Here is a 24727-nt window from a genome sequence, read left to right on the forward strand (position 1 = left end):
TCGGGGTGTGAACTGCCTGACTTCTAAATTAAGAAAACAACACTTAGCTCGATTGCAACCTTTAATCATTAACAAATTCCTGAAGTCACTAATATATTGTACCTCCTTCTTCTGCCAGCCCTTCTGTGCCTACCAGACTACATGCATGCAGTGGTGAGCAGGGATTACCTCCAGTCTCAAGGCTACTCAGCCCAGATGGTCACCCTGAATGACAATCGCTGCAGACCAACCATCACCCCACAGGAGGTTGTGTTCAACATTCCCTACGACGGCTGCGGGACGACACGAGAGGTACATCCACCAGGGTGGGCTCTGAATTGCAGGACCCGCTGTGAGAAGAGTCACAGAAAGGCCACTGTGGCCAATGAGACCTGGAGGTCTAACTGTTCTAGCTTTCCGAGCCTTAGGGAATATCTGTGCTTAATAAGAAGGAGCTTCTAGGGAGGAAAGCATGGGAGAGAGCTATATGAATTTTCTGTGATTTAAAATAGATGCAGTCCTGTAAGTGCACAGGATGGGGATGCCTGTGTTCCACACAACTGGGGTTTGTACAGATGTTCAATGAGTTGGCTCTGCCTTGGATTTAACAGAGTTTTTCTCCACTGAATTCTGCTTAATTACGTACAATTTACAATGTGTGAGCAGAAAAGACCAACATCAAGCTCCTTGATTTAAAGCGTGTAAGATGAACCCACAATTTTAAAGTGCATATTTAAGCTTATCAAACCTTAGAACTTACATGGAATGTGACAAAAATGCAATTCCTCATTTTAAATTGCGCATTAAACAGGAGAACAACGACACAATCAACTATTCCAACACGATCAAAATCGCATCTTCTGGGTACATAATCAAGAGGAAAAAGAACATCAACTTGCATATCAGTTGCAAAATGCTGCAGAAGACGTGGATGCAAGTAATGTACACTGCTGAGGACACTGTGGATGTGAATGAGTATCAGTTTGGAAGATATGACATGAACATCACCTTCTATGATTCCTCGGCGTTCTCGCGGCAAGTGCGCAGCTCCCCGTACTTCATCGACTTGAACCAGAATTTGTACCTTCAAGCTTGTCTTCACAGCTCAGACCCAAATCTGAAGGTGTTTGTGGACACGTGTGTGGCATCGCCTGATCCTCGTGACTTTCACACTCTGGCCTATGACATAGTCAGGGACGGGTAAGAGCTCTCTTCAAGCTGTTAGAAGCACCCCTGTAATCTGCATTTATTTAAAAGAACAGAACCAGTCTGAGTCAGGTTACAACAGACTGTTAAAAGGGGTCTTTGATTTTTTTTTATTTTAGCAGCACGAGCCTGAAAATAATAAATTGCATTTAGACCTTACTAACATTTCTTTTCAATTACTTCATCTTTGTCCTATAAGCAAAATTCGAAGTAGTGGGAGCGACGTAAATGAGGTAGTGAAAACTGGCAGCAGGAATCTGTAATCCTAGGAGTTTAATGTTTTAGTAAAGCCAGGTCAAGAATTAGACTAACTTTTTTACGCCTTGCACAGCACAGATATTAGTAAGAGTCTGCTGGTCCTTCTTCTTTAATTGTCCTCCTCTTGGGGAAAAAAAAAGAGTTGTCAATGCTCTAGCTTTTTCATAGGACTTAAATAAGTCTATATTTTTAAAGTCTATCTGCTGTGAAAGTTGCATTTTTATCCCTTTGTTTTTAGTATCTGACTATGATATAGTTTAGTTTTAATCTATTGTATTTTTGCAGGAATGTGCACCTGCGCATCCATGAAGGCTAACTATCTTTTTTCATTCCTTTCTAGGTGTCCCAGAGATTCCTCCTATGCCACGTTCTACTCCCCTTCCAGCCACTTTGCTCGGTTCAAATTCAATGCCTTTGAGTTCATCAGCCGCCACCCCTCGGTGTACCTGAAGTGTGAGCTGATGGTCTGCAGGCTCGGGGACTATTCCTCCCACTGCTACCGGGGCTGCACCAGGAGGTCCAAGAGAGACACAAGTTCTGTCGAGGAAAAAGTGGACGTGGTCGTCGGGCCAATTCAGCTCCGAGAAGGGGCTGCTCAGAGTGGGAATACTACTAAAGCCAAATAAATTTCTCTCACGTTTGCTGTAAGGTGACTTCAGGCTCCAGGAAAAGCCATAGCTCTGCATTTCTGTCACTGCAATCTGCTTTTGCCCAATTCTCCGTAAAAAGGAAGCTATCAGCTCCTTGCAAACCCACTATTTTTACCTGCGTATTTAAAATGTATAACTGCTCTGACTGTCCAAAAGGAGAGATTGCTTATAACCCATTTTAGTGCTGTGACTCCTTGAATTGAATTAGTTCCAATCTGCTTGTGTAATGGCACTTGGGGACGTGGTTTAGTGATGGACTTGTCTGTTCTAGTTTAATGGTTGGACTCGGTGATCTTAAAGGTTTTTTCTAACCTAAATGATCCCATGATTCCATGATGGTCAGCTGGGAGCAAACATCCAGCCTCCTTGAGAAATATCTCATTCCCTCAGTTGTCTTCTGCTTATGAAGTTGACCTAGTTAAGTTGTCACCCCTGCCAATACAAAGCCTGTCCAAATAGTTGAAAGCAATGAATCTGTGATAAGATCACTTACTTCTGATTTCAATCTGGGAGCCATCCCTTTAATGCAGGAGCTCTTTGTGCCCTGATCTTTAATATACTGAGATCAAACTCCACCAACTTTCACTTGTAGGGCTGGGCTCTTCTGTGCCTCCTCCCCAGGCGGTCCCCACTGCTGCTGACAGCTCCCTCACCCTGGTTGTTGGTGCTGTTGCCATCCTGGCAGCTGCTGGTTTTGTTCTTGATGGTTTTATTGCAAGGGCAGCACTGAAGAAACTGCTTTCACATGGGATAATGTCAGTTCAAAGGTCAGCACCACCCACTAAATGACCACAGGGCAAACATCACGTATCACCAGCCGCCAAAGTGCTTCGCTGATGACAGTCACACATGTGCCACTTGTGGGAAGCCATGATATCTTCACCTACAATGAATCCTAGCCTGCTAGAGTGCTTTAGAATAGCTTTATAACCCTAAAATCTCTTAAATAATCATCTCAAATAATTTCAATAGTCATGCCACAAGTTGTTTGATACAACCATTTTATCATTTTTCTCCTCTTCAGTTCTCTTCTCATGTCAACCTAAAACCATTTATCTGATGCCTCAAAAGGTTTTGTGAGTTTGACTGAAAATGTGAATGAGGTACCATAAATATTTCAAGGCTTATTAAAAGGGAGGAAGATTTAATTTGGGGAGAATGGGTCATGTCTGGAAAGGAAATGTAAAAACTGATCTCACCACAGCAACTGGAATTGTGGCTATGCAATATTCTAATTCTTTTGAGCATTGCTTTTAATGCTAAATTTCTTGGTGAAACAATAATGGGACTGTGCTTATTTAATGCAGAGATTTCCAAGCTAAAAGTAATCTGTTCTGTGAGCAGTGTAATTTATAATCAAAAGAAGGAATGTTTACAAAGAAATAAATCTATTTTGTCTTTCAAATTAATGTCTCTGTGCTTAAAGTACAAACAAATGTTTTACTGTGTTGAAGAGTGTGGTCTGTTGGATTAAAAATTCCAAGTGATGGAATATTTGACTTTCCAATATTTGACATTCTGCCCATCAGCTGTGTTTTGAAACACTTCTACACGATGTTTTGAAGAGGTGTGAGGTACCTCTGTCTTCTATAAGTGTTCAGCACAGCTACAGCAAGGAATTTTAATGGAGTTAAATTGTAAAGGGTGGGTAAAAAATTAAATAAAGTTTAGCAGGAAAAGAAAAAAAAAATCCAAACAACACAGGGAAGGCCTTGAAATACTCTCTGATTCCTCACTGATGATAGAGATATTTGCAAAGCTAAGAAGCAACAGAGCACAGAAGTCATTGTGCCATTTCCCTTCATCACAGGGGCTTCTGCTCAACCAGAGCATCAAAAGCATCAAAATGATGGATATTCCCAACAGACATTTCTCCAGCTTGCTGAGGCAATCCCTTCTCATGCTTAAGGAGACTCAATATTGAAATCAGCATCACCACAGAAAAGGCTTCCCACAATGTCTGTCCTCAGTTTTCACTGTCTCTGGCCAAGCCCAGGAGTTCTTGTCCTGTCCCTGCTTGCCACTGGGAGGAAGTTTCTCTGCTTTCTTTTGAGGTGCACTTTTTAGCTGAAAATTGATATTTTTCCCAGTAAGTTTTCACTTCTCTAGATAGAATTAATCCAAGTCCAAAAGATGTTTTGTTAAAGATGTTTGCTGAATCGCACAGTCTGACCTAAAGGCTTGCCAAATCAGTTGGTAGCCTTCCCACTGACACACATCCTGAACCAGGTAAAACCATAAATCTCATCCAAGAGATCAATTCTCAGCCAGAAGACATTTCAACTGTCACCAAAACATCATTTAAAAGTTAAAAGACATTTCATATCTGCTTTCCAGAAGGGTTTTTGTTCAATTTTTATTACTTTTGTCTGCTGATCACGAAATTATTTAATTTATTTTCCCCTGCATGGTTGTATGCTTTGTGGTTGTGAGGAGTTTGGCTTCTCAGGACCTACCCAGCCTTTCAGAATGTCTTGTGTGCATTCACAAATCAGACTGAAATATGCTGGAAATGCAAACACCCAAATCCCACATAAACATTTATCACTGGTGCATGAAAACATGAAAAGCAAGACCTGAGATTTTTGCCTTTCATGTCCTGGTTAAAAATACAAAGAATTAAAGCCAAAATGTAAACTGAATTTGCTTATTTGGCCTTTTGTTTTGGTTTTTTGTTTATTTTGTCTGGGATCAGTGTTATACCAATGTCATAGTGAAGCCTGCTGCCTGCGAGCACAAGGATGTCAAGAGCATGTGGTTTTTAAATGAGCATGTGGTTTTTAAATGAGCTTTCTGGGTGCTGCTCATTGTTGTCACCTCCTCCACTCTCAGAGAAGACACACCATCCACCATTTGGCAGCTTTTTACTGTGAATAACCATATGATTTTGGTGTTAGATTACTTAATTTCTTCCTAGTGTGCCTGTCATGACTGAAACATGTAGTCTTTACTTGTTCACCCAGTAGTATGTACTCAACTAACCATCTCAGCATCAAATAAACACATTTTCAGCATCATGACAAAATCCCTTACAAGTGTCAACCTAATGACTGGAGTACACCACTACCCCAGTTTTGGCTGGGATAGAGTTAATTTTCTTCCCAGTAGCTGGTACAGTGCTGTGCTTGAATCCCAATTTGGTTTCAAATACACACATATTTTTTAGGAAATAATTGCTCAGGGTCTATGGGTTCCCAAAGTTTTGTTGTTCCCAGTGTTACAAGATCACCTATTTGGCCAGCACCGGGTCTGAAGCAAAGCTCAGAAACAAAGTCCTTGTTTGCTTGTTTGTCTGCTGAATTTCCTGTGCTTTGCTGCCCTGTTTATCTTTCTATTCTAATTTTGGATTATGAAGCAGACAATTCAGCTCTGCAGTCCTCCTTCCCAGGAACCCACTAGAAAAATATTTATAATTGGGTATAAATAAACACGGTTTTGTTTCTGCATCTCGTAGCTAGCAAGTAGATTCATCTTTCAGTTGTTAATAACAAATCCTCATGCAGGCTGAGATTTAAAAAAGCTAATTAGGGTTTGCAGGGTAGGTACAAGAAACATGATTTTTCTGGCTTTCATTACTTTCCCCCCATCCTTTCTCATAGAATCCCACAGATATTCATTGACACCAAGCTGAATTGAGCAGCTAAGCATAATCTTCTGCCCATAGTTCAGGCTTAGGAGTCCTTTAATGCCTGAGTCTAAAAGCTTGTACCAAATTCCAGTTAAATGACTAAAGGAATACACTCTGGAGATCACTTCACTTGACTCATAATTTAATTTTTTTTTTATTAACTTCATCAGACTCACTAACTCACCATCCAGTTTTAAGAGGGTTGCTCTAGGCTCTACCTTGAAAGGGAAATTAGGCAGAGAGCACTGCAGCTGGGCTGCTCAGTTTTCCACTGTGCTTAATAAACTCTGAGGAAACAGCATTTCTTGAGACTGACCCCCCCACTGCCTTTCATTTGTGACAAATTTCACATAAAAAGAATTGCAATCCTTTGCTCTCCAGCACCCCCAAACCCAAGCACAATTTTTTTTTTCACACTTCATGTTAAATGCCTTTTTTTACAAGCAGGATATATTTTCCTTATTTATTTGTTTTTTGTTATTTTGGTAGTTAATGTATCATGTATTTATTTATATTACTATTTATTTATTATTTATTTGTGAGGTTTTATTTATAATTATTATTTTATGTGTTATTTATTAACCTGAAACAGGTTGTCCAGAGAAGCTGTGGATGCCTCATCCCTGGAATTATCCAAGGCAAGGTTGGACAGGGCTTGGAGCAACCTGGGATAGTGGGAGGTGTCCCTGCTCATGGCAGGAGGTGGAAGGAGATGATCTTTAAGGTCCCTTCCAACCCAAACTATTTTAGCATTCTATTTTCATGGAGTTTTACTTTATTTTTTATCTGTTTGGCAGTTTTTATCTAAATGGGAAAAGACTGAGGAGACACTAAAATTCTCATAGCACTTGTGTACCTCAGATTTTCTCTCTCAGACTCAAGGACCATGACACAAAAAGTCTATTTTAATGACATCCCTCCTGGCTGAGAAAACTCGTCAGTGACCCGTCTGCATCACTGGGAGTGAGATTTGTTTTCATTTCCTAGAACAACACTTGGATCACCTCTTTTGCCCTGAATCACTGGGTACCCATCCAAGCAGATTTTTTTCTTCTTCTTTCTCAGATAAGTGGATTAGTCACAGGGTGTAATGTAGAAATTAATTGTACTGCTGCTGTTCTAAAGTCTGAATGACTGCCATCTTTTCTCTTGGTTGGGTTTTTTTTCCCCCAGTTTTCAGGAACTACAGTTTCAAAGAGATGGGTTCTCTCTTTCCTCCTAGTGATCGATACTGAGGTGTTTCTGAAGCGTTTGGCATTAGTTGTCACCATCTTGCACTGCTAATCCTGGATTCAAGCAGGGCTTTGTTGCATGGTACACGATGAAAATTGAGTTATGTTGATATGAGGTCTCTGTTCTCCCATGAAAGGAGGTGTCAGGGAGCATGACTTAATGCAACCACCTGAAAGGAGGTTGTAACCGGGTGGAGGTCAGTCTCTTCTCCCAAGTAGCAAGAAGCAACAGGACAAGAGGAAGAAGCCTCTTCCTGTTTTGCCAGGGGAGTTTTAGAGTGGATATTAGGGAAAATTTCTTCACAGAAAGGGATGGTCAAGCTGGAACAAACTGCCCAGGGCAGTGGTGGAGTCCCCATCCCCAGAGGGATTTAAAAGCTGTGTAGCTGTGGCACTTGGGGACATGGTTTAGTGGTGGGCTTGGCAGTGCTGGGGGAACAGTTTTACTCGATGGTCTTAGAGAGCTTTTCCAACCTAAATGATTCTCTGTGGCAAAGCCAGGCCTTCTTTCCAAAATGCTGGATCCCTCCATCCCTTGTTGCAGGCTCAGAAAGCCACCTGTGTAGCCCCAGTTGCAGAAGGGTGGCCAAAACCTGTTGCTTCAGCTTCTTTTCAAGCTCTTGGGCCAGGGCAGCGTTCGTTCGAGAGCTGCACAACCAGCATGTAGAGTAAACATTTGATCTGAGCCTTGCCAGTGTGAAACAAGCCTTCTTTGTTTCAGGAGTTCACTGGATTTCAGCAAGGAATGCATTGTTGAGGAAGACAAGTGGGGTTCTCTCTGCCAACACTGCAAGGATTCATCCAGGCACCACATGAGATGCTTCCCGAGGGCGGTGAAGTCTGACAGCTGGGATGACACTTGCAGATCAAGCTGAAAATTAACTGTCTGAAATACAGGTGATACTTTGGACAGCCTTTAGGGGTTTCTGGCACTGCATTTTGAAAGAAAAATAGCATTTTGTTTCTCAGCAGAAAAGGCAGTGCATTGCCCTGGAAATGCTTTGTCCCTGGCTGGTTCCTCTGGGCCAGTGGCTGCCTTTGGATACACCAAGAGGAGGATTTAACAGTCCCACAGTCTCACAGAAGAGAAGAGCTTCAAACAATAATTACTCAAAAAATTAAGGTATTAGAAACAAACCCTCAAACAAACAAACAAAAAAATCTAGAATGCTCTTAGTAGTTCAAAGTAATTCCATTTTATGAAATTATATTGGCCATGCCTGTTCTTTCGGGTTCTTACCTTCCAGTAACATTTCCTCTGTAGTATTCAAACACCTCTTGATTTTATTTTGATTTACCTTGGATTTTTATTTCGATTTACCTTGGATTTTTATTTCAGTGACTACATTGTCTCATTTACACAATTTTTTATTGCTCACACTTTAAAAATTCATATTTTCCTCTGAAGTCATAAACTGATGTGTTTCAAAACCGGTGTGACTTCTGTTGTAGACATGTGTAATAGTCTTGAAACAAGATGCAATAATCTGTTTCTTCCTGTTTCAATAACTTTTTTAGCACAAATGTGCAGTGCTCCCTTTCCTTGATAGATGCAGTAGTTAGTGCAGTGACTGAATCCTCCACCTAGAAATGACTGACCCTTCTTTGTTCACAACTGGCACAGGATCTGAAGCAACAGGGAAATTTCTTACTTTTGTGCAATTGCATTTAATGTCAACATGTTTTGATGTTCTAGAACTGGATTTGTACAGTTAAAAACACTGACAGATTTTAACTGAAAAGTCTGGACATTGCTGTCTTTGTATTGCTTGTGCCTTTCCTGTAAAATAATATACCAGTGTACAGCAGGTACCGGAGAGGTGAACAGCTTTTCTATTCTGTTGGTAATTAATAGCATAAAGTCAAGAACTTTTTGTGAGTGGTGGGGCCCTGGCCCAGGTTGCCCTGAGAAGATGTGGCTGCCCCATCCCTGGAAGGTTCCAAGGCTAGTTTGGACGGAGCTTGGAGCAACCTGGGCTAGTGGAAGGTGTCCCTGCCCATGGCAGGGGGTGGAATGGAATGATCTTTAAGGTCCCTTCCAACTCAAACCATTCCACAATTCTGTGATTCTAACTTCCCCAAGTTACTTCCATCTAAATATTAAGTCAGGATAAATTAGGCTTGACTTTGTACACACAGAGTTACATAAAAGTTCACACTTGACATTTACTCAGAGCAGCACTGTGGATCCTGTGCTCCAGAGAGTGAATTATTCTGGAATATCCCTGTCTTGTAGGTGTGTGCTTTAGGAGCTGGGCCTTGCCTCAAGGACCCTGAGGAGCAGGAGCACTTAAACAAGTTGAAAATGCACGTTCATACATAACTAGTGAAAGGAAAATGGTGTAGAAGTCTGTCTTCTAACCTGCTTTGTATCATCATACTTTCTCCTTAGCAAAAAATAAGTGTTGGCGAAGAGGATGAAGTGCAGCAGCCCGGGCAGAGAGCCAGCTGGACAGACAGCTGCCCTGCAGGAGAGGATCTGGGGTTCCTGGTGTTGACCATGAGCCAACAAGGTGCCCTTTGAGCACTGCTGGAAGGTCAAAAGAGGTGACCCTTCCCCTCTGCTCAGCACTGGGGGTGCAGTGGTGAGACAGATCTGCAGGACCACATCCCGTACTTGAGTGTGGGTTCCCCGTTCAGGAGGAGCGAGGGCATCCTGGAGCAACACCTGCATAGAGCCATTGAGATGTTCAGGGGGCTGGAGAACAATGTGTACAAGGAGATGCTGGTGGACCTGGGCTTGGTCAGTCTCAAGAGTGAAGGGAACTTCTACAGACACCTCCTGGAAGGGCACAGAGAAGATGGAGCTGATTCCTTCTCAGCACTGCACAGCAATAGGGCAAGAGGCAGGAGACACGAGGCAGAACTCAGGAAATTCCACCTAAATATAAAAGAAAATCATTTTTTTACCATGAGGTATTCAAGCTCTGGTATAGGGACCTCAGGAAGCTGTGGGATCTCCATTCCTGGAGGTTTTCAATGCCCTCACAGACATGACCCAGAACAACCTGCTCTGAACCTGCCTCAAGCAGGGGCGGTACCAGAGACCTGTGGAGGTCCCTTCCAACCCACATAAATCAATGATTCTGTCTTCCCATGAAGTGTCCAAGTTCAGGGGAATTCTCTTTTGTCTTTCAAATAAGTGTCAGCAAGGCTGGTAAATGGATGGAATGAGTGTGAAGGGCTTCTTGAAATGTTTTACAAAGGACCCTCTGGGACCGTTTGTGACTGTTTCTGGGATATGAGCGATACAGAAGTTGTCTGCAACCTGGAGTTTTGTGGACATGTTGCATCATCTTCAGGAAATGCTACCTTTACTCATAGCCCAAGAAATATTGTCATGGGTGATGTGTAGTGCTGGGGAAATGAAATCTATCTGTGGGAGTGTTCTCACATGGGGTGGTACAGAGAGAAGCGTGACAGCCACCACGATGCCAGTGCCATTTGCCCGTGCACACATCAGTGTCTTTGCTTGGCCAAGAAGAGTCACAGTGAATTTTTTTATTTTGTCAAGTTGAAAAATGCTCCTCTGAACCAGAAACCACGTTTCTCAAGAGTATTATGCCTCTCTTCACAGCCATATTGTTGCCAAATCTCTGTCCTGAGCAGAGCATTTCCCTCTTTTTTTTTTTTTTAATCAATATTTGACGTGGCAAACTTCCATCCAACCAAGAGTCAAAACCTTTTAGAGCATTTTAGCCAGTGCCACTCAGAGTCCATCCAATACTGTTATACTACTATCACACTCTTTTAACCACCTGTAATCTCTGTTAACCAATTCTGTTTGCTCACTACCAGGGCTAGGGAGGAGCATCCAAAAGCAATCCCAAGGCACATTCTGCCCTTACAGAACCAACAAGCTTTCACACAGGAGACTCTTCATGAACTCAAGGTCCTAATCCCACATATCTCACCTGGACAAAGCTCCTATTGAACGCCTACAGATCGTTTATTTGAGTGAGATAATCAGGATAAACCAAATCCAAAGGTTTAGAGTCACAACCCCTTTGCAGCCCAGGGAGAAGAATCAACAAGAAGGAACCAGGACTGTGTTAGATCCCTCTGAAGAAGGATATGTTGTGATCTTCTGGTCATTCTAGTTCTTATCCACATTTAACCCTGGCAACTTTTTTAATGCCTGTCAGCTGGTAAAAAGTTGCAAAGCTGTCCTGTTCTCCGTTGATTTTTCAAGTTGTTAGCAAGGAAAGACAGCTCATCATTTCATGTGCCATCATTTCTGTCACCTTCAGAACACATGCACTGTTAAGAGCTTAATCATGCACTTGTAGGGCATTTTCTGAAACAAAACAGGGTTTGCAAAGAAAGGTGAAGTATTACCAGAGAGTCATAGAATACTGTGAGCTGGAAGTGAACAACAAGGATTGAGTCAAACTCCCTGCTCCTCACAGGACAACCTACATCTAAACCCTATGACTAAGAGCATAGTCCAGGTGCTCCTTGAGCTCTGTCAGGCTTGGTGCTGTGACCATTGCCCTGGGGAGCCTCTTCCAGTGCCCAACCACTCTCTCAATGAAGAACTTGTTCTAAAAATATAGTTAATTTTACAAAAACTGTAATTTCTGAGATGCATATTTTGTCTATTTCCTCCTCTCTCAGCTTCTATGGGACCTCAAATAACTTGCAATTTCAATTTCATATTTATTCAGACATTTCTATCTTGAAAAAATTTTCCTTAGCATAAACTTCCCCTTTAAATTATTTTTGATTTACATCTTCAGTTTATTTGGTAGTTTCTGCATTTGGAAACCTTCTTAAAATATAGTTTATTTTGATCAGAATGAAAGCACTAATACTGATTTACATTGTTTTCATGAGGCTAAGCACGGATTTTTAAACTTTAGAGAGAATAAATAAACGAAACTGAAATGTGTATCTGGTTTGCCACAGTATGGGAAGGATGGGATTTTTTGTGTGTGAAAAATTTATTCTCTGGATCAGGTTGCTAAAAGTCCCAAGTCTTAAAAAAAGAAAAGGCATGGCATTAAACAGCATTTTATCTGTTGGCTAGAATTACCTCAAACACAAAAAAGCCCTAAGAGACTCTTTCCACTTCATAATGAAACTCAAGGGCCCTTCAGTGATATTAAAATGCAAGGAGAAAAGAAAACTCAGTTATAAGTAAGTCATGGTCACACTGTGTTGCTTTGGCTTGATTAACCTCATCTCTTGGTCACCTTTGCCTCAGTGAGTTGAACCTTGATTTTCCTCCGCTAATTTAAATACTTCATTGCAAATATATCAATAGATAAACACCCACCAGCATTTGTCTAACACAGGTAATTTATTTCCCTGCTACTAATTTCACAACCAGTATTCAGCTGGGAATAAATCACCATCTTAGTAACAGAGAATCATGGAATGGTTTGGGTTGGAAGGGACCTTAAAGCTCATCTTGTTCCAACTCCCTGCCATGGGCAGGGACACCTTCCACAAACCAGGTTGCTCAGAGCCTCATCCAGCCTGGCCTTGAAAACCTGATTTAGGTAACTGTGAACATCTGCCTGGCCCAAGCCAGGGGTCTTTGGGTCAAACAGTGACCCAGGAAAAACCAAAACCAAAGGATTTCAAATTGCCCCACAGTGACCCTGTAGGTCTGCTGGCACTGGTGAAATTACTCTCTCCACCTTCCCTGGAGAGGAAAGGCCTGGAGAGAATCCAATAGCCCCCATGATATACTAAATCAGCTTCACAGTATTCCAGAATTTAGTTTAGTGGTTTGGCAACCTATAAAGCCTCATCTCCTTCTCTGCACTGGGAAACGCACTTTTCATTCCAGGATCAAGGAACATTTTCCCAGATGATGCCTGGTTCCCTGTGGGAAATGCTCTCATGGAGGATGGTCAACACATGGTCAACAGTGGGCAGAGGGGAGATGATGATGTGCTTTTCTCAGGTACCATTGGCACGATCTTATTTTTTTGATATAAAATTCTAAATTGTGTAAATTGAGACTCTTGTAATCGGCCTGAGACAAGGCTTGTTGGAATAAAGCCAGCAGAGCTGTCAGGGTGTGACACAAGGGAAGAACAGGGAAGGCAGGAGTGAGTCAAGACCCAATTGGCTCTTTGTGTTCTCCCTCATGTGCTCAGAGGTGGTTACTGGGAGCAGGAGCTGGAGTTACACACCCAGGAAAGGTCGTCTGTCCCGGGATCCTCAGAATGTGCTACTGGTGGTGAGCCAGGAACACTCATGGGAGGGCAGAAAGGAGATACTGGTGGAGGAAGTGGCTTGGCCAACACAGTTTGGGTTTCTCAGGGCTGTTATTCCTGTAAGAATTCTAAGGTAATTGGATACCATCAACTATAGCATCCCAATCTCTGAGTGTGTGTTTGAACTGAACCTCTCCCATGCCTCTCCAGTGCATAATTTCAACTGGGCTTTGGATTTGTTGGTTGGGGATTTTGGTGGTACTCTGTGTGACCCCTGCCCATGGTACCTGCTGAGGTCAAAGGGATCTCTTAAGAGCTGAGAAAACCTTTCCATTAAGACCATTGTCCACGTGGAAGCGAAAAACAGGAAAAGCTGCAAGAATGCAGCACATGCCAAGGTAAGCAACGTGTGTTGACACAAAGCCTTAGCTGGGCAGCAGGATGAAGTGACCTGTCCTACCATGTGTATAGCCAAGGTCACCAATATCCCCTTGACTTTGGCATAGCCTGTACCTCTGACAAAGGTTTTTCCCTCACAGGGGTGCACTGAGGCTTCCAGAGACCAGATGGTGGATCCTCATCCCAAGGCAACTCTCCCCTGGGACTGCAAAGCCGGACCCAGCACTCAATACTCAGTTTTGGCCAAAGAAGATGGCTTCAGAGGGAAGGTTTCCACTTTAGCAGTAAATTAACCCCAAACATGGGGAACCTGTTTGCAGGTTATGTTATCACAGATGTGATTTACTTCACCTGGGATTTCCCTTTTTCTCCAATTATTCTTCAGCATGCAAAAATACCTTTCACTTCAGAACTTACTGGACTTGGATTTAGTGGAATGGTTGGCAGAGAGAGAACATGGCCTGGATCAGCAACAGAGTGGCAGCAGGACCAGGGCAGTGACCCTCTCCCTGTGCTGTGGAGCTGAGGCCACACCTCAGATCCTGGGGTCACTCTTTGGGTCTCTCATGACAAGAAAGACATTGAGGACTGGAGCATGTCCAGAGGAGGAGAGCAGAGCTGAGGAAGGGTCTGGAGCACAGGTTTGATGAGGAGCAGCTCAGAGAGCTGAGAGGGGGATTTGCCTGGAGAAAAGGGAGCTCAAGAGGGAATTCTCACTCTCTACAACTGAACTCACTTGTGTGGAGATCCATGTTTTGGCACACTGGTCCCTCAGCCCCCCTGGCTTTGGGGCCAGGGCTGTTTCTGTATGGTTCTGTGAAAATCTCCCTTGTGGCAGGGCACTGGTCATGGCCAGCACCTGACTGTAGGAAACACAAAGGGTTCAGCAAAGAACAGGATTTGCTGTCTAAGAAATCTTCTCAAAAGTGCAGAAAGTATATCTAAAGAAATAACAAGTATATTACTATGGCATGGGGAAAAAAAAGAGCCCCATGTTGTGAGTTCACACACATCAGTGATTTCTTTCTTTCAAGGAAGAGGAAATACAAATAAGATCAGAAGCTGATGGCTCTGCTACTGGCATGAGAATAGGCTGTGAACAACTGCCTCTCCCTCCCTTTCTCCAAACCAGAGCATCTGTATGAGAAATACACATACAGAAGAAAGGCAGTCAGCCCTAGTTTATTCCTTCAGAAGTACTTCAGGGAAAAATTCCTCACGAATGTTAGACATGAGAGCTACCAGGTGTCGTGGGTTATAATCTCTGTAAGGGATAATGAGTGAGGAGCTGCAAGGGAAAATGAAACAGGTGGATGTCTCAGACGAGCCAGAGTTTCTCCCCCTTTCCACCTGTGCAGAGACACATCCACCAACCTTGGCAAGAGAGGTAAGGAATGGAAACAACAGTCCTGCTCTTTCCAGCTGTCTCTTTTGCATCTTTCTCTGCTTGCTTTTAAAGTTATTTGCTGAAGTGGAGGTCTCTTTACAGACTCCCCAGAAGCACTGTGATGTCGGAGCATCTTTCCCAGCCCCGTGCACACTTCCCAAGGACAGTGCCTCGCTGCCCTCCGGTGGCAGCAGCCTCCAAAACAGTCTAATTTTCCCTCTGCTTTTAGTCCCTTAAGCCCCAGATCCTTGTGGAAATTATACCACTAATTTTCCATAAAAAAATGCCTTCGGTGAGCTCACTTTTGTTTTGCAAATGCTGGAGGAGTTGCAGAGCAGGGTGACTTCGTGGAGAACTTGTCCCTTTAACAGAAGGTGTCCCATAGAGAACACGTTCCACGTACAAATGTTGTATCTCTACCTGTGTGTGCACACATATATCCCACACTTCATGCATGCTCTTTCCCCAGTATTCAGATGCTGCATTTCACAATACAAAATACACACTGAAATTCATATGTGGTCAGAAAGAGCTGAAAAAAAGCTCTTTGCAGAGAGGGGCAGTTTTGCCAGTGCAACAAAACTTCACTCCATGAAGAAAAGATTAACACCCAACCACCAGCATGAAGCTATTTCATGGCATTCAGCTGCTTGTTTTCTATGAGCAGATTAAGATAGATTTCTCTAAGAAGATGTTCTGGGAAACAGCTTTGCTCTTCCAAGACCACAAAGGTCAGCCCTATTGTCATCACTGCTGGTTTCTGCCACACAGGATTAGTCTGCTTGCTTACCTTTGGACTGAAATCTTACCCCTTCCTTTCTAATCACAGAATTATACAATGGTTTGGGTTGAAAGGGCTCTTAAAGATCCTGTAATTCCAACCCCTGTCATGGGTGGGGACACCTTCCACTACACCAGGTTTCTCAGAGCTCCGTCCAAGCTGGCCTTGGACACTTCCAGCCACAGCTTCTCTGGGCAACCTGTGCCAGGCCCTCACCACCCTCACAGGGAACAATTCCTTCCTCATCTAGCCTGCGCTCTGGCAGTTTAAAGCCATTCCCCTTGTCCTGTCCCTCCAGGCCCTTGTCCAAAGTCCCTCTCCAGCTCTCTTGGAGCCCCTTTAGGCACTGAAAGGGGCTCTAAGGTCTCTCTGGAGCCTTCTGTTCCCCAAGCTGATCAGCTCCAACTCCCCCGGTCTGTCTCCAGAGCAGAGGAGCTCCAGCACCCTGAGGATCTCCATGGCCTCCTCAGGTAGCAACATTGTCCTGTTGAGGGCCCCAGAGCAGGAGGCATCACTGTAGGTGGGGTCTCACCAGAACAGAACAGAGAGAGAGAATCCCCTCCCTCCACTGGCCGTGCTGCTTTTGATGCTGGTCATACTGTGACACCTGTCACCACAGGTTTGCTGTGCAGACCTTCTGCCCCCTCTAGTACCCACCACCATCACTGCTTAATAGGCTGTAAAACAGCCTGAGGTGAGATCCAGCCTCGTTAGGCAAGAGCTGCGTGGTAGAACCCTCAGCCCTCTGCATGTTTGCTGGGACCAATGACTGCTTTTGGACCTGTTTCATAAAAGAGACTGAGGAATGCTGAAAAAGCAAGTATTGATGCTTCTTCTTATTCAAGATACTTGCATTCAGTCATATTCCCCATTCCTTCTCTTCCTGTATCGAGGCTTCAAATAGAGCTGCACTGAAATGCCACTGATTAAGGGCTTAGTCTATGAATAGATTGCCTGCCTACAACTAGATAATGTGAATTACTTCCCCACTTTCCATTAACATCCATGCTCCTGCTGCTTGGGATTTCTTGGGCAAGTAACTTTACTGCTGAGCAAACTGTTTGGCTGAGTCAGTAGACAGACACAGCTCTTTCCACAGGAATCTGTCCTTCCTAGGGAGAATATTATTCAAAGGAAATTACTACCCACCATAATGTTCCAGCCCAGCTTAGAGCTACATGGAGAGAAATATGTTGATAAAGATCTACCATAAACCCACTGAGTCACTTCAGGAAATTATGCTGAATTCAAGCAATATACATGCAGAGAAGTGGGAGTTTAAGAAAAGCATTCGTGGAAAGAAAGAATTGATGTTCACTTTTGATTCAGATGAGAAAATTTAGCTTTGTTTTTTTACTCTAGATGAGACTCATCTCCTCCCTGACAGTACAGAGTGAGGCAGAGCTGGAGGCATCCTCTGGGGTATCAGAGGCCATGGTGGTGCTGACACCACCACTTCATGCCAGGGAGAAGACTGTGTGGCTGGAGGGATCCTACTGCATCCAGGGCTTTGATAGAGGACAGTCTTATCCACCTAAGTTGGATGGCCTTCCTGGATAGGATTCCCTTTTTCCATGCAAGTCACCTAATCTGAAAAGATGCCACGAAAACAGCTGGCAAAGTATATCCAGGTGACCTACTGTGTGTATTTCCTCTCCATGATGGCTTTATTTCATGCATTCTCCTAGTCCTTTATTCATTTGTATTTATAATGACATTACAGTATCTTTTGCCTCATATCTTTTGATCATATATCCCTTGACAGCAGCATAAAACCCTGTCACTAGTGAAAAATGTGTTCATAGCACCTTCTAGCCCTGTCTTGTTCCATTTTCTTTGGTTGCTGTAGTTCTTCTCACCCAACCTTACCTCAGCCAGTATGTCTTACACCTATTTTATTGGTCTGGGGGCTGCAAGTGGCAAGGAGAAAAGTGCAGATCTGAACCACACTGAAGGGATCCACTCCCGGGTTAAAGAGGAGTCAGAAAAGTAAGAAAACGACATAGAAACTGCTTCTTACAGGGGTGATTTGTGGCAGACAAAGAGAATTTGTTTGAGACTTTCCTGACATTTTTAGGGTGCTAATCCTTTGGCACAATTCTTTCACCAATTTAATCTGGTTTAGTATGGTTGTAAACTCGAAACTGTCTTAATGGGTAGCATGAGAGTCCTTACCAAACAGCCTAACCTCCAAAAGTAAATCACAGCTTCCTGGAACAACCACATGATCAACACAGGGCCACAGAGGTGCCCAGGGAGTGTTTGGGAAGGTCTCCACAGCCAGTCTGGAACAGCTCCATGATGTGGATCCCCTCATCCGGGTGTCTGGGTGTACCCTGTGAAACGAAAATACCCAGTAAATCGCTTCCTTGGCATCGATCTGGAAGGTCAGGAGGAGAGATCAAGTTGCACAACACACACCTTTGATGCAGACCAGAGCCCATTCAGTATAAATTCGGAGGCTGTGCCGGGTTAGACCAGACCACCACAGCCAGGATGGACCTTCAGGTGCGTCTCACCTGGCTGCTCCTGCTAAGCACTACTCTTCTCTCTGGACCAGGTACCGCCTTTACAATTTTTTCATGCTTGCAGGGGGATGTTACAGGCAGAATCATTTACTAATACAGGCTGGCTTGCTGGGAAGTGTGGCAAAGATTCTCCCGGAATATTGCTGGTGAGCTGTGCACCATAGAATTCATGGTTTAAATTGACTTCTAATTAAAAGATTCATCCAAATACGTAGCTTATATTCAAAAACACATGTATTTTAAAATACAAAATATAACACATATTATATATATTATATGCATAATATATTATATACAACATGTATGATAATATATTAAGATAATGTACTTAAAAATATAACCTGTGAAGGTGATGGACTGAAGAAGGATGAAGAATATTTCTTTGTCTCTTTGCTGTGATAAGAATAGTTTGTGGAAGTTGTTCCCTAATCACTCACCTTCTAATATCCTAGTTTTAATTAAAAATGTTGTACACTGTACATTTTCAAATGTAGAGAAAGAGAGAAAAAAAAACACAGAGCAGTCTGCCAGACCCAGCTGGAAATATAGTCTGCTGCAGTGACATCTTCCTTCAAACTTCAAACAATAATCCCAAACCTCCCCTATAATCTTGCTAGTTTAAATGAGACACTTTGATCTTTAATTATCAGCATGAGCACCAAGAAAAAAGTCTTGCCAATTCCTTACAAAAAGAGGTAATTTCATAGAGTGTGGATTAAATGTTGGCTATATTGAATTATTCAAAAAACAAGAGCAAAGACAGCCCAGAGGGAAGGTCAGCACCAGAGAGTACAAAGCTGCATTTCAAGAATGTGGTCAAATCCCAACACTTCAGCAATGGTATAATGTTAGTCCTTATTCCATAGGTTCCTTTTTGTCTTTGATTTGACCTTATGTAGACTGGATTAATTTTGACTGGAAAAACCCCTTAGGATCCTGTCTTGCAAACCTAAGACGTTAGTATCACTAAAATAAAAGTCTGTGAAAGTGAGTGTCTGGAGATCAAATGCCAATTTGAAAAGGAAGTAAAAAAATCCCCAAGTGAAATTTCCCCTGATTTTAGTGAGTGAATCAGGCACAGGTTTTCAGAGCATGCCAATTATTTTTAAAAGCTGCTATTTGAAAACACTGCTCTGGCCCCTGGCAGCCTAAATCCTTTTTCCTTTCATGGATACTAGTAGGGTTTCTAAGGTATATATGTGACTAAGACTACAGATTATCAAATCCACATGTCTGATTATCAAATCAGACCGCAGGTTTGTATCCCCTTTTGGAAACCATTTCATCCTCTGGTATCTGAACCATGATGCCATGGGCTGGTTTAATCAAACATACATTTTGTTCTATAATATACTGTATTATATAGTATATTCTTCACTGCAGAGTTAGACAAATCTGGGTTTCACATGCAGACCTGAGCAGGCATTTGCAGAGATTTAAGCTATAATGTGCTGCCAGAGAAATCAAGTGTCACATTCTGCACAGACAAATGGTCCACAGCCTGCCCTGCTCCTTCAGCAATCATATATGGCAAGGAACCTTTCCCGCTGCCCCAGTGAAATTTGGCAGAGCTCAGCTCCCTGAAGCCCATGTCTTCACTGGGGGTAAAGCTATGTGAGGATTTCTGGGGTCAGATCCCTTTGCTCTTTGTGCTGTCATGCAATAAGATTGTCTACAGCCATCTTCCAGTGAGCCATGAATGAGGGAACAAACTCATGTCCACCTCTCCTACCTCTTTTCCTAAGGGATTGGCAATATTTTATCACAGTGCTCAAGCTCAAAGCATCTCATTCAGCCACAGGATTGCCTTGAAAACACACCACGTGCCAGCACTTACTGCATGTAACAGGAGGAATTTTTTCACAGAAAGGTTTGTCAAGCATTGGAAGGGGCTGCCCAGGGAGGTGGTGGAGTCACCATCCCTGGAGGTGCCCAGGGAATGACTGGACAGGGCACTCATAGCTCTCATCTAGTTGACAAGGTGGTGATCAGTCAAAGGTTGGACTGAGTGAGCTTAGGGGCCTTTTCTAACTTACATGATTCTGTAACTGTATCAACACATAACAGGTACCATCTCACAGCAAAAGATAAAACACACACGGAATTGTGGTGCATTACTACAATGCCAATGTGTTTTCTTCTCTACCACAGCAAGTGGCACAGAGGGGATCCCACCATCTGGAGATGACGAATCACTATGGGACAAAGCTTCAGACTGGTTTAAACCCAAAGGTAAGAGGGTGAGATGTGCTCCTGAGTGTGAACACACCGGGCAGACCTGCAGAGCTCCCTGGGTGAGCTGGTTACCTCGGCAGCACAGCCGGCGATAACCCACCGGGGCAGGCCCTGCACACAGCAGAGCCACGGGGATGCACGATTAGAAACAAGAATAAACAGGCACAAAACAAACAAATTCAGATTTACCTGCCAATTTTTGCTTCTGTTCCACGGCCAGCACACCTGCGACTGGCATCCGGATGGGACCGCTGCGCCGGGAGGGTGGAAGTCTTCCACGGCCTCAAGTGGGGCACGGTCTGCGACGATTATTTCAACATGAACGCCGCCAAGGTTGTGTGCAGACAACTCAACTGTGGTGAACCTGTCTCTGTCCTGGGCCATTCCTACTTTGGCCCCAGTAGGAAACGCATCCTGCTGGATGACGTGCGGTGCAAAGGGACGGAAGCTTACCTTTGGGACTGCAAGCATGCCGCCTGGGGCAGACACAACTGTAACCGCAACAAGGAAGTTGGCGTCGTCTGTTCAGGTAAATAAATGAGTTGTGCACTCCCAAAAACCCCTTTGGACTTTCCTGTTGACCATAAATGCACGAAACATCAGAGTAGAGCTTGGGAATCAGAGTAAGGCTGAAATGTGTGCGTGGAGGCTCATTGTGTGATCGAGGAAAAGAAGGATGTCCCGGACAACGTACCAGGATTGGTAGCAGCAAGCACTGAGTATGAAAATGGTGAAAAGCAAGTACTTCAGGACCGCTTTAGTCAACATCTGATTACAGCCCATTCCCAAGAAAAGAAAGGCAAACAGTTAAGAGAAAGAAGAGGCACATCCAGGTGTGAACCAGGCGTGTCTGGTTGGAAATAAAAGCAACTCTAGCTGTAGATACAACCAAAATCAAAGATTGCATCATTAGGAGCAGCCTAGTTTGAGGCACTATAAATAACTGCAGAATAAAGTAAATTTTTGCTTTTTGTCATGTTCACAGATGCGGTACACTCCACGGTTGCACCCTCAGGTAAGGCAAGGTTTTTGAGACATGAGCCCACCAGCTCTTCACAGAGACTAATTTTTAACTCAAAAAAATCATGTGATTACACCTCCTTAGAAGACAGTTTTCTGGAAAGGCACATTGTCTGAATTATCAGTTATTACTTCAAATTACTATTTATTCACCTACTGCAACATTATTTCTGTTCTTTACATTTCTAATACGGACTGTATTTGCTATCTATCTACTAATAACTAGGGAAAACACAAGTCTTAACACTTCAGGTCTAAGTTTCTGACTCCTTTTTTTTTTACCTGTTCCTAAAATAATCATTTCCTAAATGAATTCCTAAAGTACAGACTCTACTCGTGTTTCCTGGGGGGTTTAAGTGTTGAGTTAATTATGCTCTTCGTAACACACATACACAGAGGAGCGGGTGCTAAAGTGCAGTTTTCTATCATATAGAATAACAGAATCATGGTTATATGGTTTATTACATTATATGTAACACAGAAATGAAAAAATGGTTCCCAGAATATTCATCCTTAAGGCTTTAATCCACAAAAGCACACTGTAGTAATGCTGAGCTGTTGCTGCATATTTTTCCACAGCCATTTCTGCACTGATGGCACCACTGTCAAATATCTCTGAAGCTCATTTAGAACTACCACTAATTGACAGAAATCTCAGTTTACCAAAGTGAAGGTCTAGTGCATTAATCCAGTGTTGCACAAAATTTAAATTATTTCACCAGTGTCTCAGTTCTCATGACTGTTCTTTTATCCCTCTAATAAGTTATTTCCTCTGATTTCCAGCACCACCAACAGAGGCCCAAACTTCCATTTCTACATCAACACTTGCCACAGAGAGCCCTGTTGTGACATCTACCACAGAACCCCCAACTTCTGCTGACAAAGGTAAGGTTAAAAAGCAAAATGCAAATGTCATGTGTGGAAATTTTGAGCAATATGTGCAATTTGTTTAGAGGAGGCAGGAGGAATGCATTGGGAATATAGTAAAAATATTGACTAGCACTGTGTGTAATTAGCCTTGGAAGAGCCAATGGCCAACATCATCTTTGCATCTTTCCAAATGAGTACAGCCCCTCTAGTAGGGAAGGAATGCAAACAGAAACAACACAAGTATCGACTACCTTTATTATTAAATATTAGCTGAAGGTGAAAGTCTTTTTTTTCATCAAAAATAAAAGGCTGTGCAATGACTCACTGTCCTGCAAAGCCCAAATCTACTTACCTTCATCAAGACTTCCATTCACGTGTTCACTCCTAATTCCTGCCAATCTCTACTCTCTGTATTTCCTCAACTGCTCTCAGCTGTGTCTTCTGCATCCACTGCTGTCATAGAGGATATTGCCACATCCCCTCCTGAAATCCCAGCCACAACTTATGAAGCTAAGGACAGCCATTTAACAAGTGCTATTTAGAACAAATATTCTGTTAATTTGGGGGGGTTCAGCTGAATTAAGATGTAAATCTGTAAATATTCATATCAGAATAAACAAAACGTCTTTGTGAAGGAACAACCCCCTTACAACACCTTCACTTGACAAATATTGGCTGTCAAGACATAGCAAGGGTATATGCACTTATTTATACCTCTGAGCTTGTAGGTATAAATAATACACTTACACATTTACAAAGCAAAACTGTCCAGATCATTGTAATTTTGTGTGCCCAAGATTCATAAAAACTCCAGAAACGTTAAGGAGCACAGCCAGGCATTTGCAGTCATTGTTCCTCAGCTGGGAGATGAGTTATTTAGCAGACTGATAATCATGGAATGGTTTGAGTTGGAAGGGGCTTTAAAGATCATTTAGTTTCAACCTCCAGCCATGGGTGGGAATGTCACCCACTAGATCAGTTTTTTATCAAGCCTGAGACCTAAAGCAAGTCACAAGCTCTTCAAATCACTCTTTTGCTTTTAATTGCTGCTTACAACCATTTAATTTCTCATCCTTCCAGCCTCCCCTGCTAGCACATCTGCCTTCCTTCCTTCCCCCACCATCACAGAGGAAAGCCAGACATCAGAAATCCCAACTACCCAGCAGACAGGTAAAGGGCATTTCTGCAACCTGCAGCATGTTAGGAAAACGTGGTTATAAGTTTTGTTTAGGAGGAGACACAAGTGGAGATGCCAAGAGTTGCAAAATCAGCGTCTCTCGGTTCAGGTGATGTTTGTCCAAGAACTTTCTGGATTTCTGGCAGCATGAGCAGGCTTCCACCACCCTGGTGGGAGCTGTGAGTGCTGCATGTAGAGCCTGCCCCAAGGGAAGATGGGTGTTGCACAATTTGAACCATGGAATCTGAAGGAAATCTTTTTTTTATTTTAATTTCTTTATAAAACATGACTCGGGGGAAAAAGCCACTCAATCTACATTGCTCACTATTTGTAACATTACCTGTCTGGGTTCTAAACAATCCATAAGCCTCCAGACTTGGGCTTTCTTATCAAATCCCCTCAAGCTGACAAAACATACCCTGTTTGCAGTGTTGGGACATTATATATCAGTCAATGTTATTGCCAAGTTAAAACATTCACTTTTATTTTTGCTTCTCACTCTCTTTTTGCTTTTCTCACTCTTGGTGAAAGAAGCCTGAAACTATTTTGATGCCTGAAATGCAAAGCATTAACATGAACATTTCTGACATGTCAGTGGATGTGAAAGACAAGTAATACACAGGCTCCCTTGTCCAGAAAGCCTGAAGGCAATTAAATTAATCAAGAGCTGATTTCAGTCATTCAGCCTTACCTGTGTGCTCTTTCCCCTCGTTTCCATGTCTCTTCCTTTTTCTCACAGCCTCTGAAAATACTCCAGGATCAAACTTTTCAACTGCCCCTCCTACAGAAGGCAGTACCTCAGCTCCAGAAATCCTTTCCACGGTTGCTGAAGGCAAGATACAGATACTGTGCCATAAAATCTGATAGCAATAGTGCTTGAGTTTGTTCAAAATAGATTACATTGCTGGGATTAAAATAACTGTATAAAGATTAAAATCAGTCAACTGCTAATTAATTTTCTCAGAGAAGAAAAATTCAGCTTACAGTCAACATTAACAAAATACCACCTCACCTGAGTAAATATTTACTAGAAGTTTTGACTCAAATTACCATATTTTAGAGGCTACAGTCCAAGTCACTTTTCCTTCAAGGGCATAATCAAAATCACATCAGCAATCATCAGCTCCAGTTTCTGTCACCGGTTGATGTTTTTTCTCTCATAACGTATTTCCTCAATACTTTCACAGTCACTTCAGCATCCCTGAGT

The 24727-nt window shown here is 42.8% G+C and overlaps 1 protein-coding gene across 1 annotated transcript in view; it reads left to right on the plus strand.

The window, feature by feature from the left end:
- Nucleotides 1–2132, plus strand: part of LOC113990749 (deleted in malignant brain tumors 1 protein) — a 41838-nt gene extending 39706 nt beyond the window's left edge. The window contains exons 39-41 of the mRNA XM_039387197.1: nucleotides 119–291; nucleotides 791–1179; nucleotides 1784–2132. Coding sequence (XP_039243131.1) covers nucleotides 119–291; nucleotides 791–1179; nucleotides 1784–2069 — 848 coding nt within the window. The 3' untranslated portion in view covers nucleotides 2070–2132. The remainder of the gene's footprint in view (nucleotides 1–118; nucleotides 292–790; nucleotides 1180–1783) is intronic.
- The last annotated feature ends 22595 nt before the right edge of the window (nucleotides 2133–24727 follow it).

This window comes from Pipra filicauda, unplaced genomic scaffold (genome assembly GCF_003945595.2).
Source record: "Pipra filicauda isolate LSUMZ 115617 unplaced genomic scaffold, ASM394559v2 scaffold53_size3534045_pilon, whole genome shotgun sequence".
Taxonomy (NCBI): Eukaryota; Metazoa; Chordata; class Aves; order Passeriformes; family Pipridae; genus Pipra; species Pipra filicauda.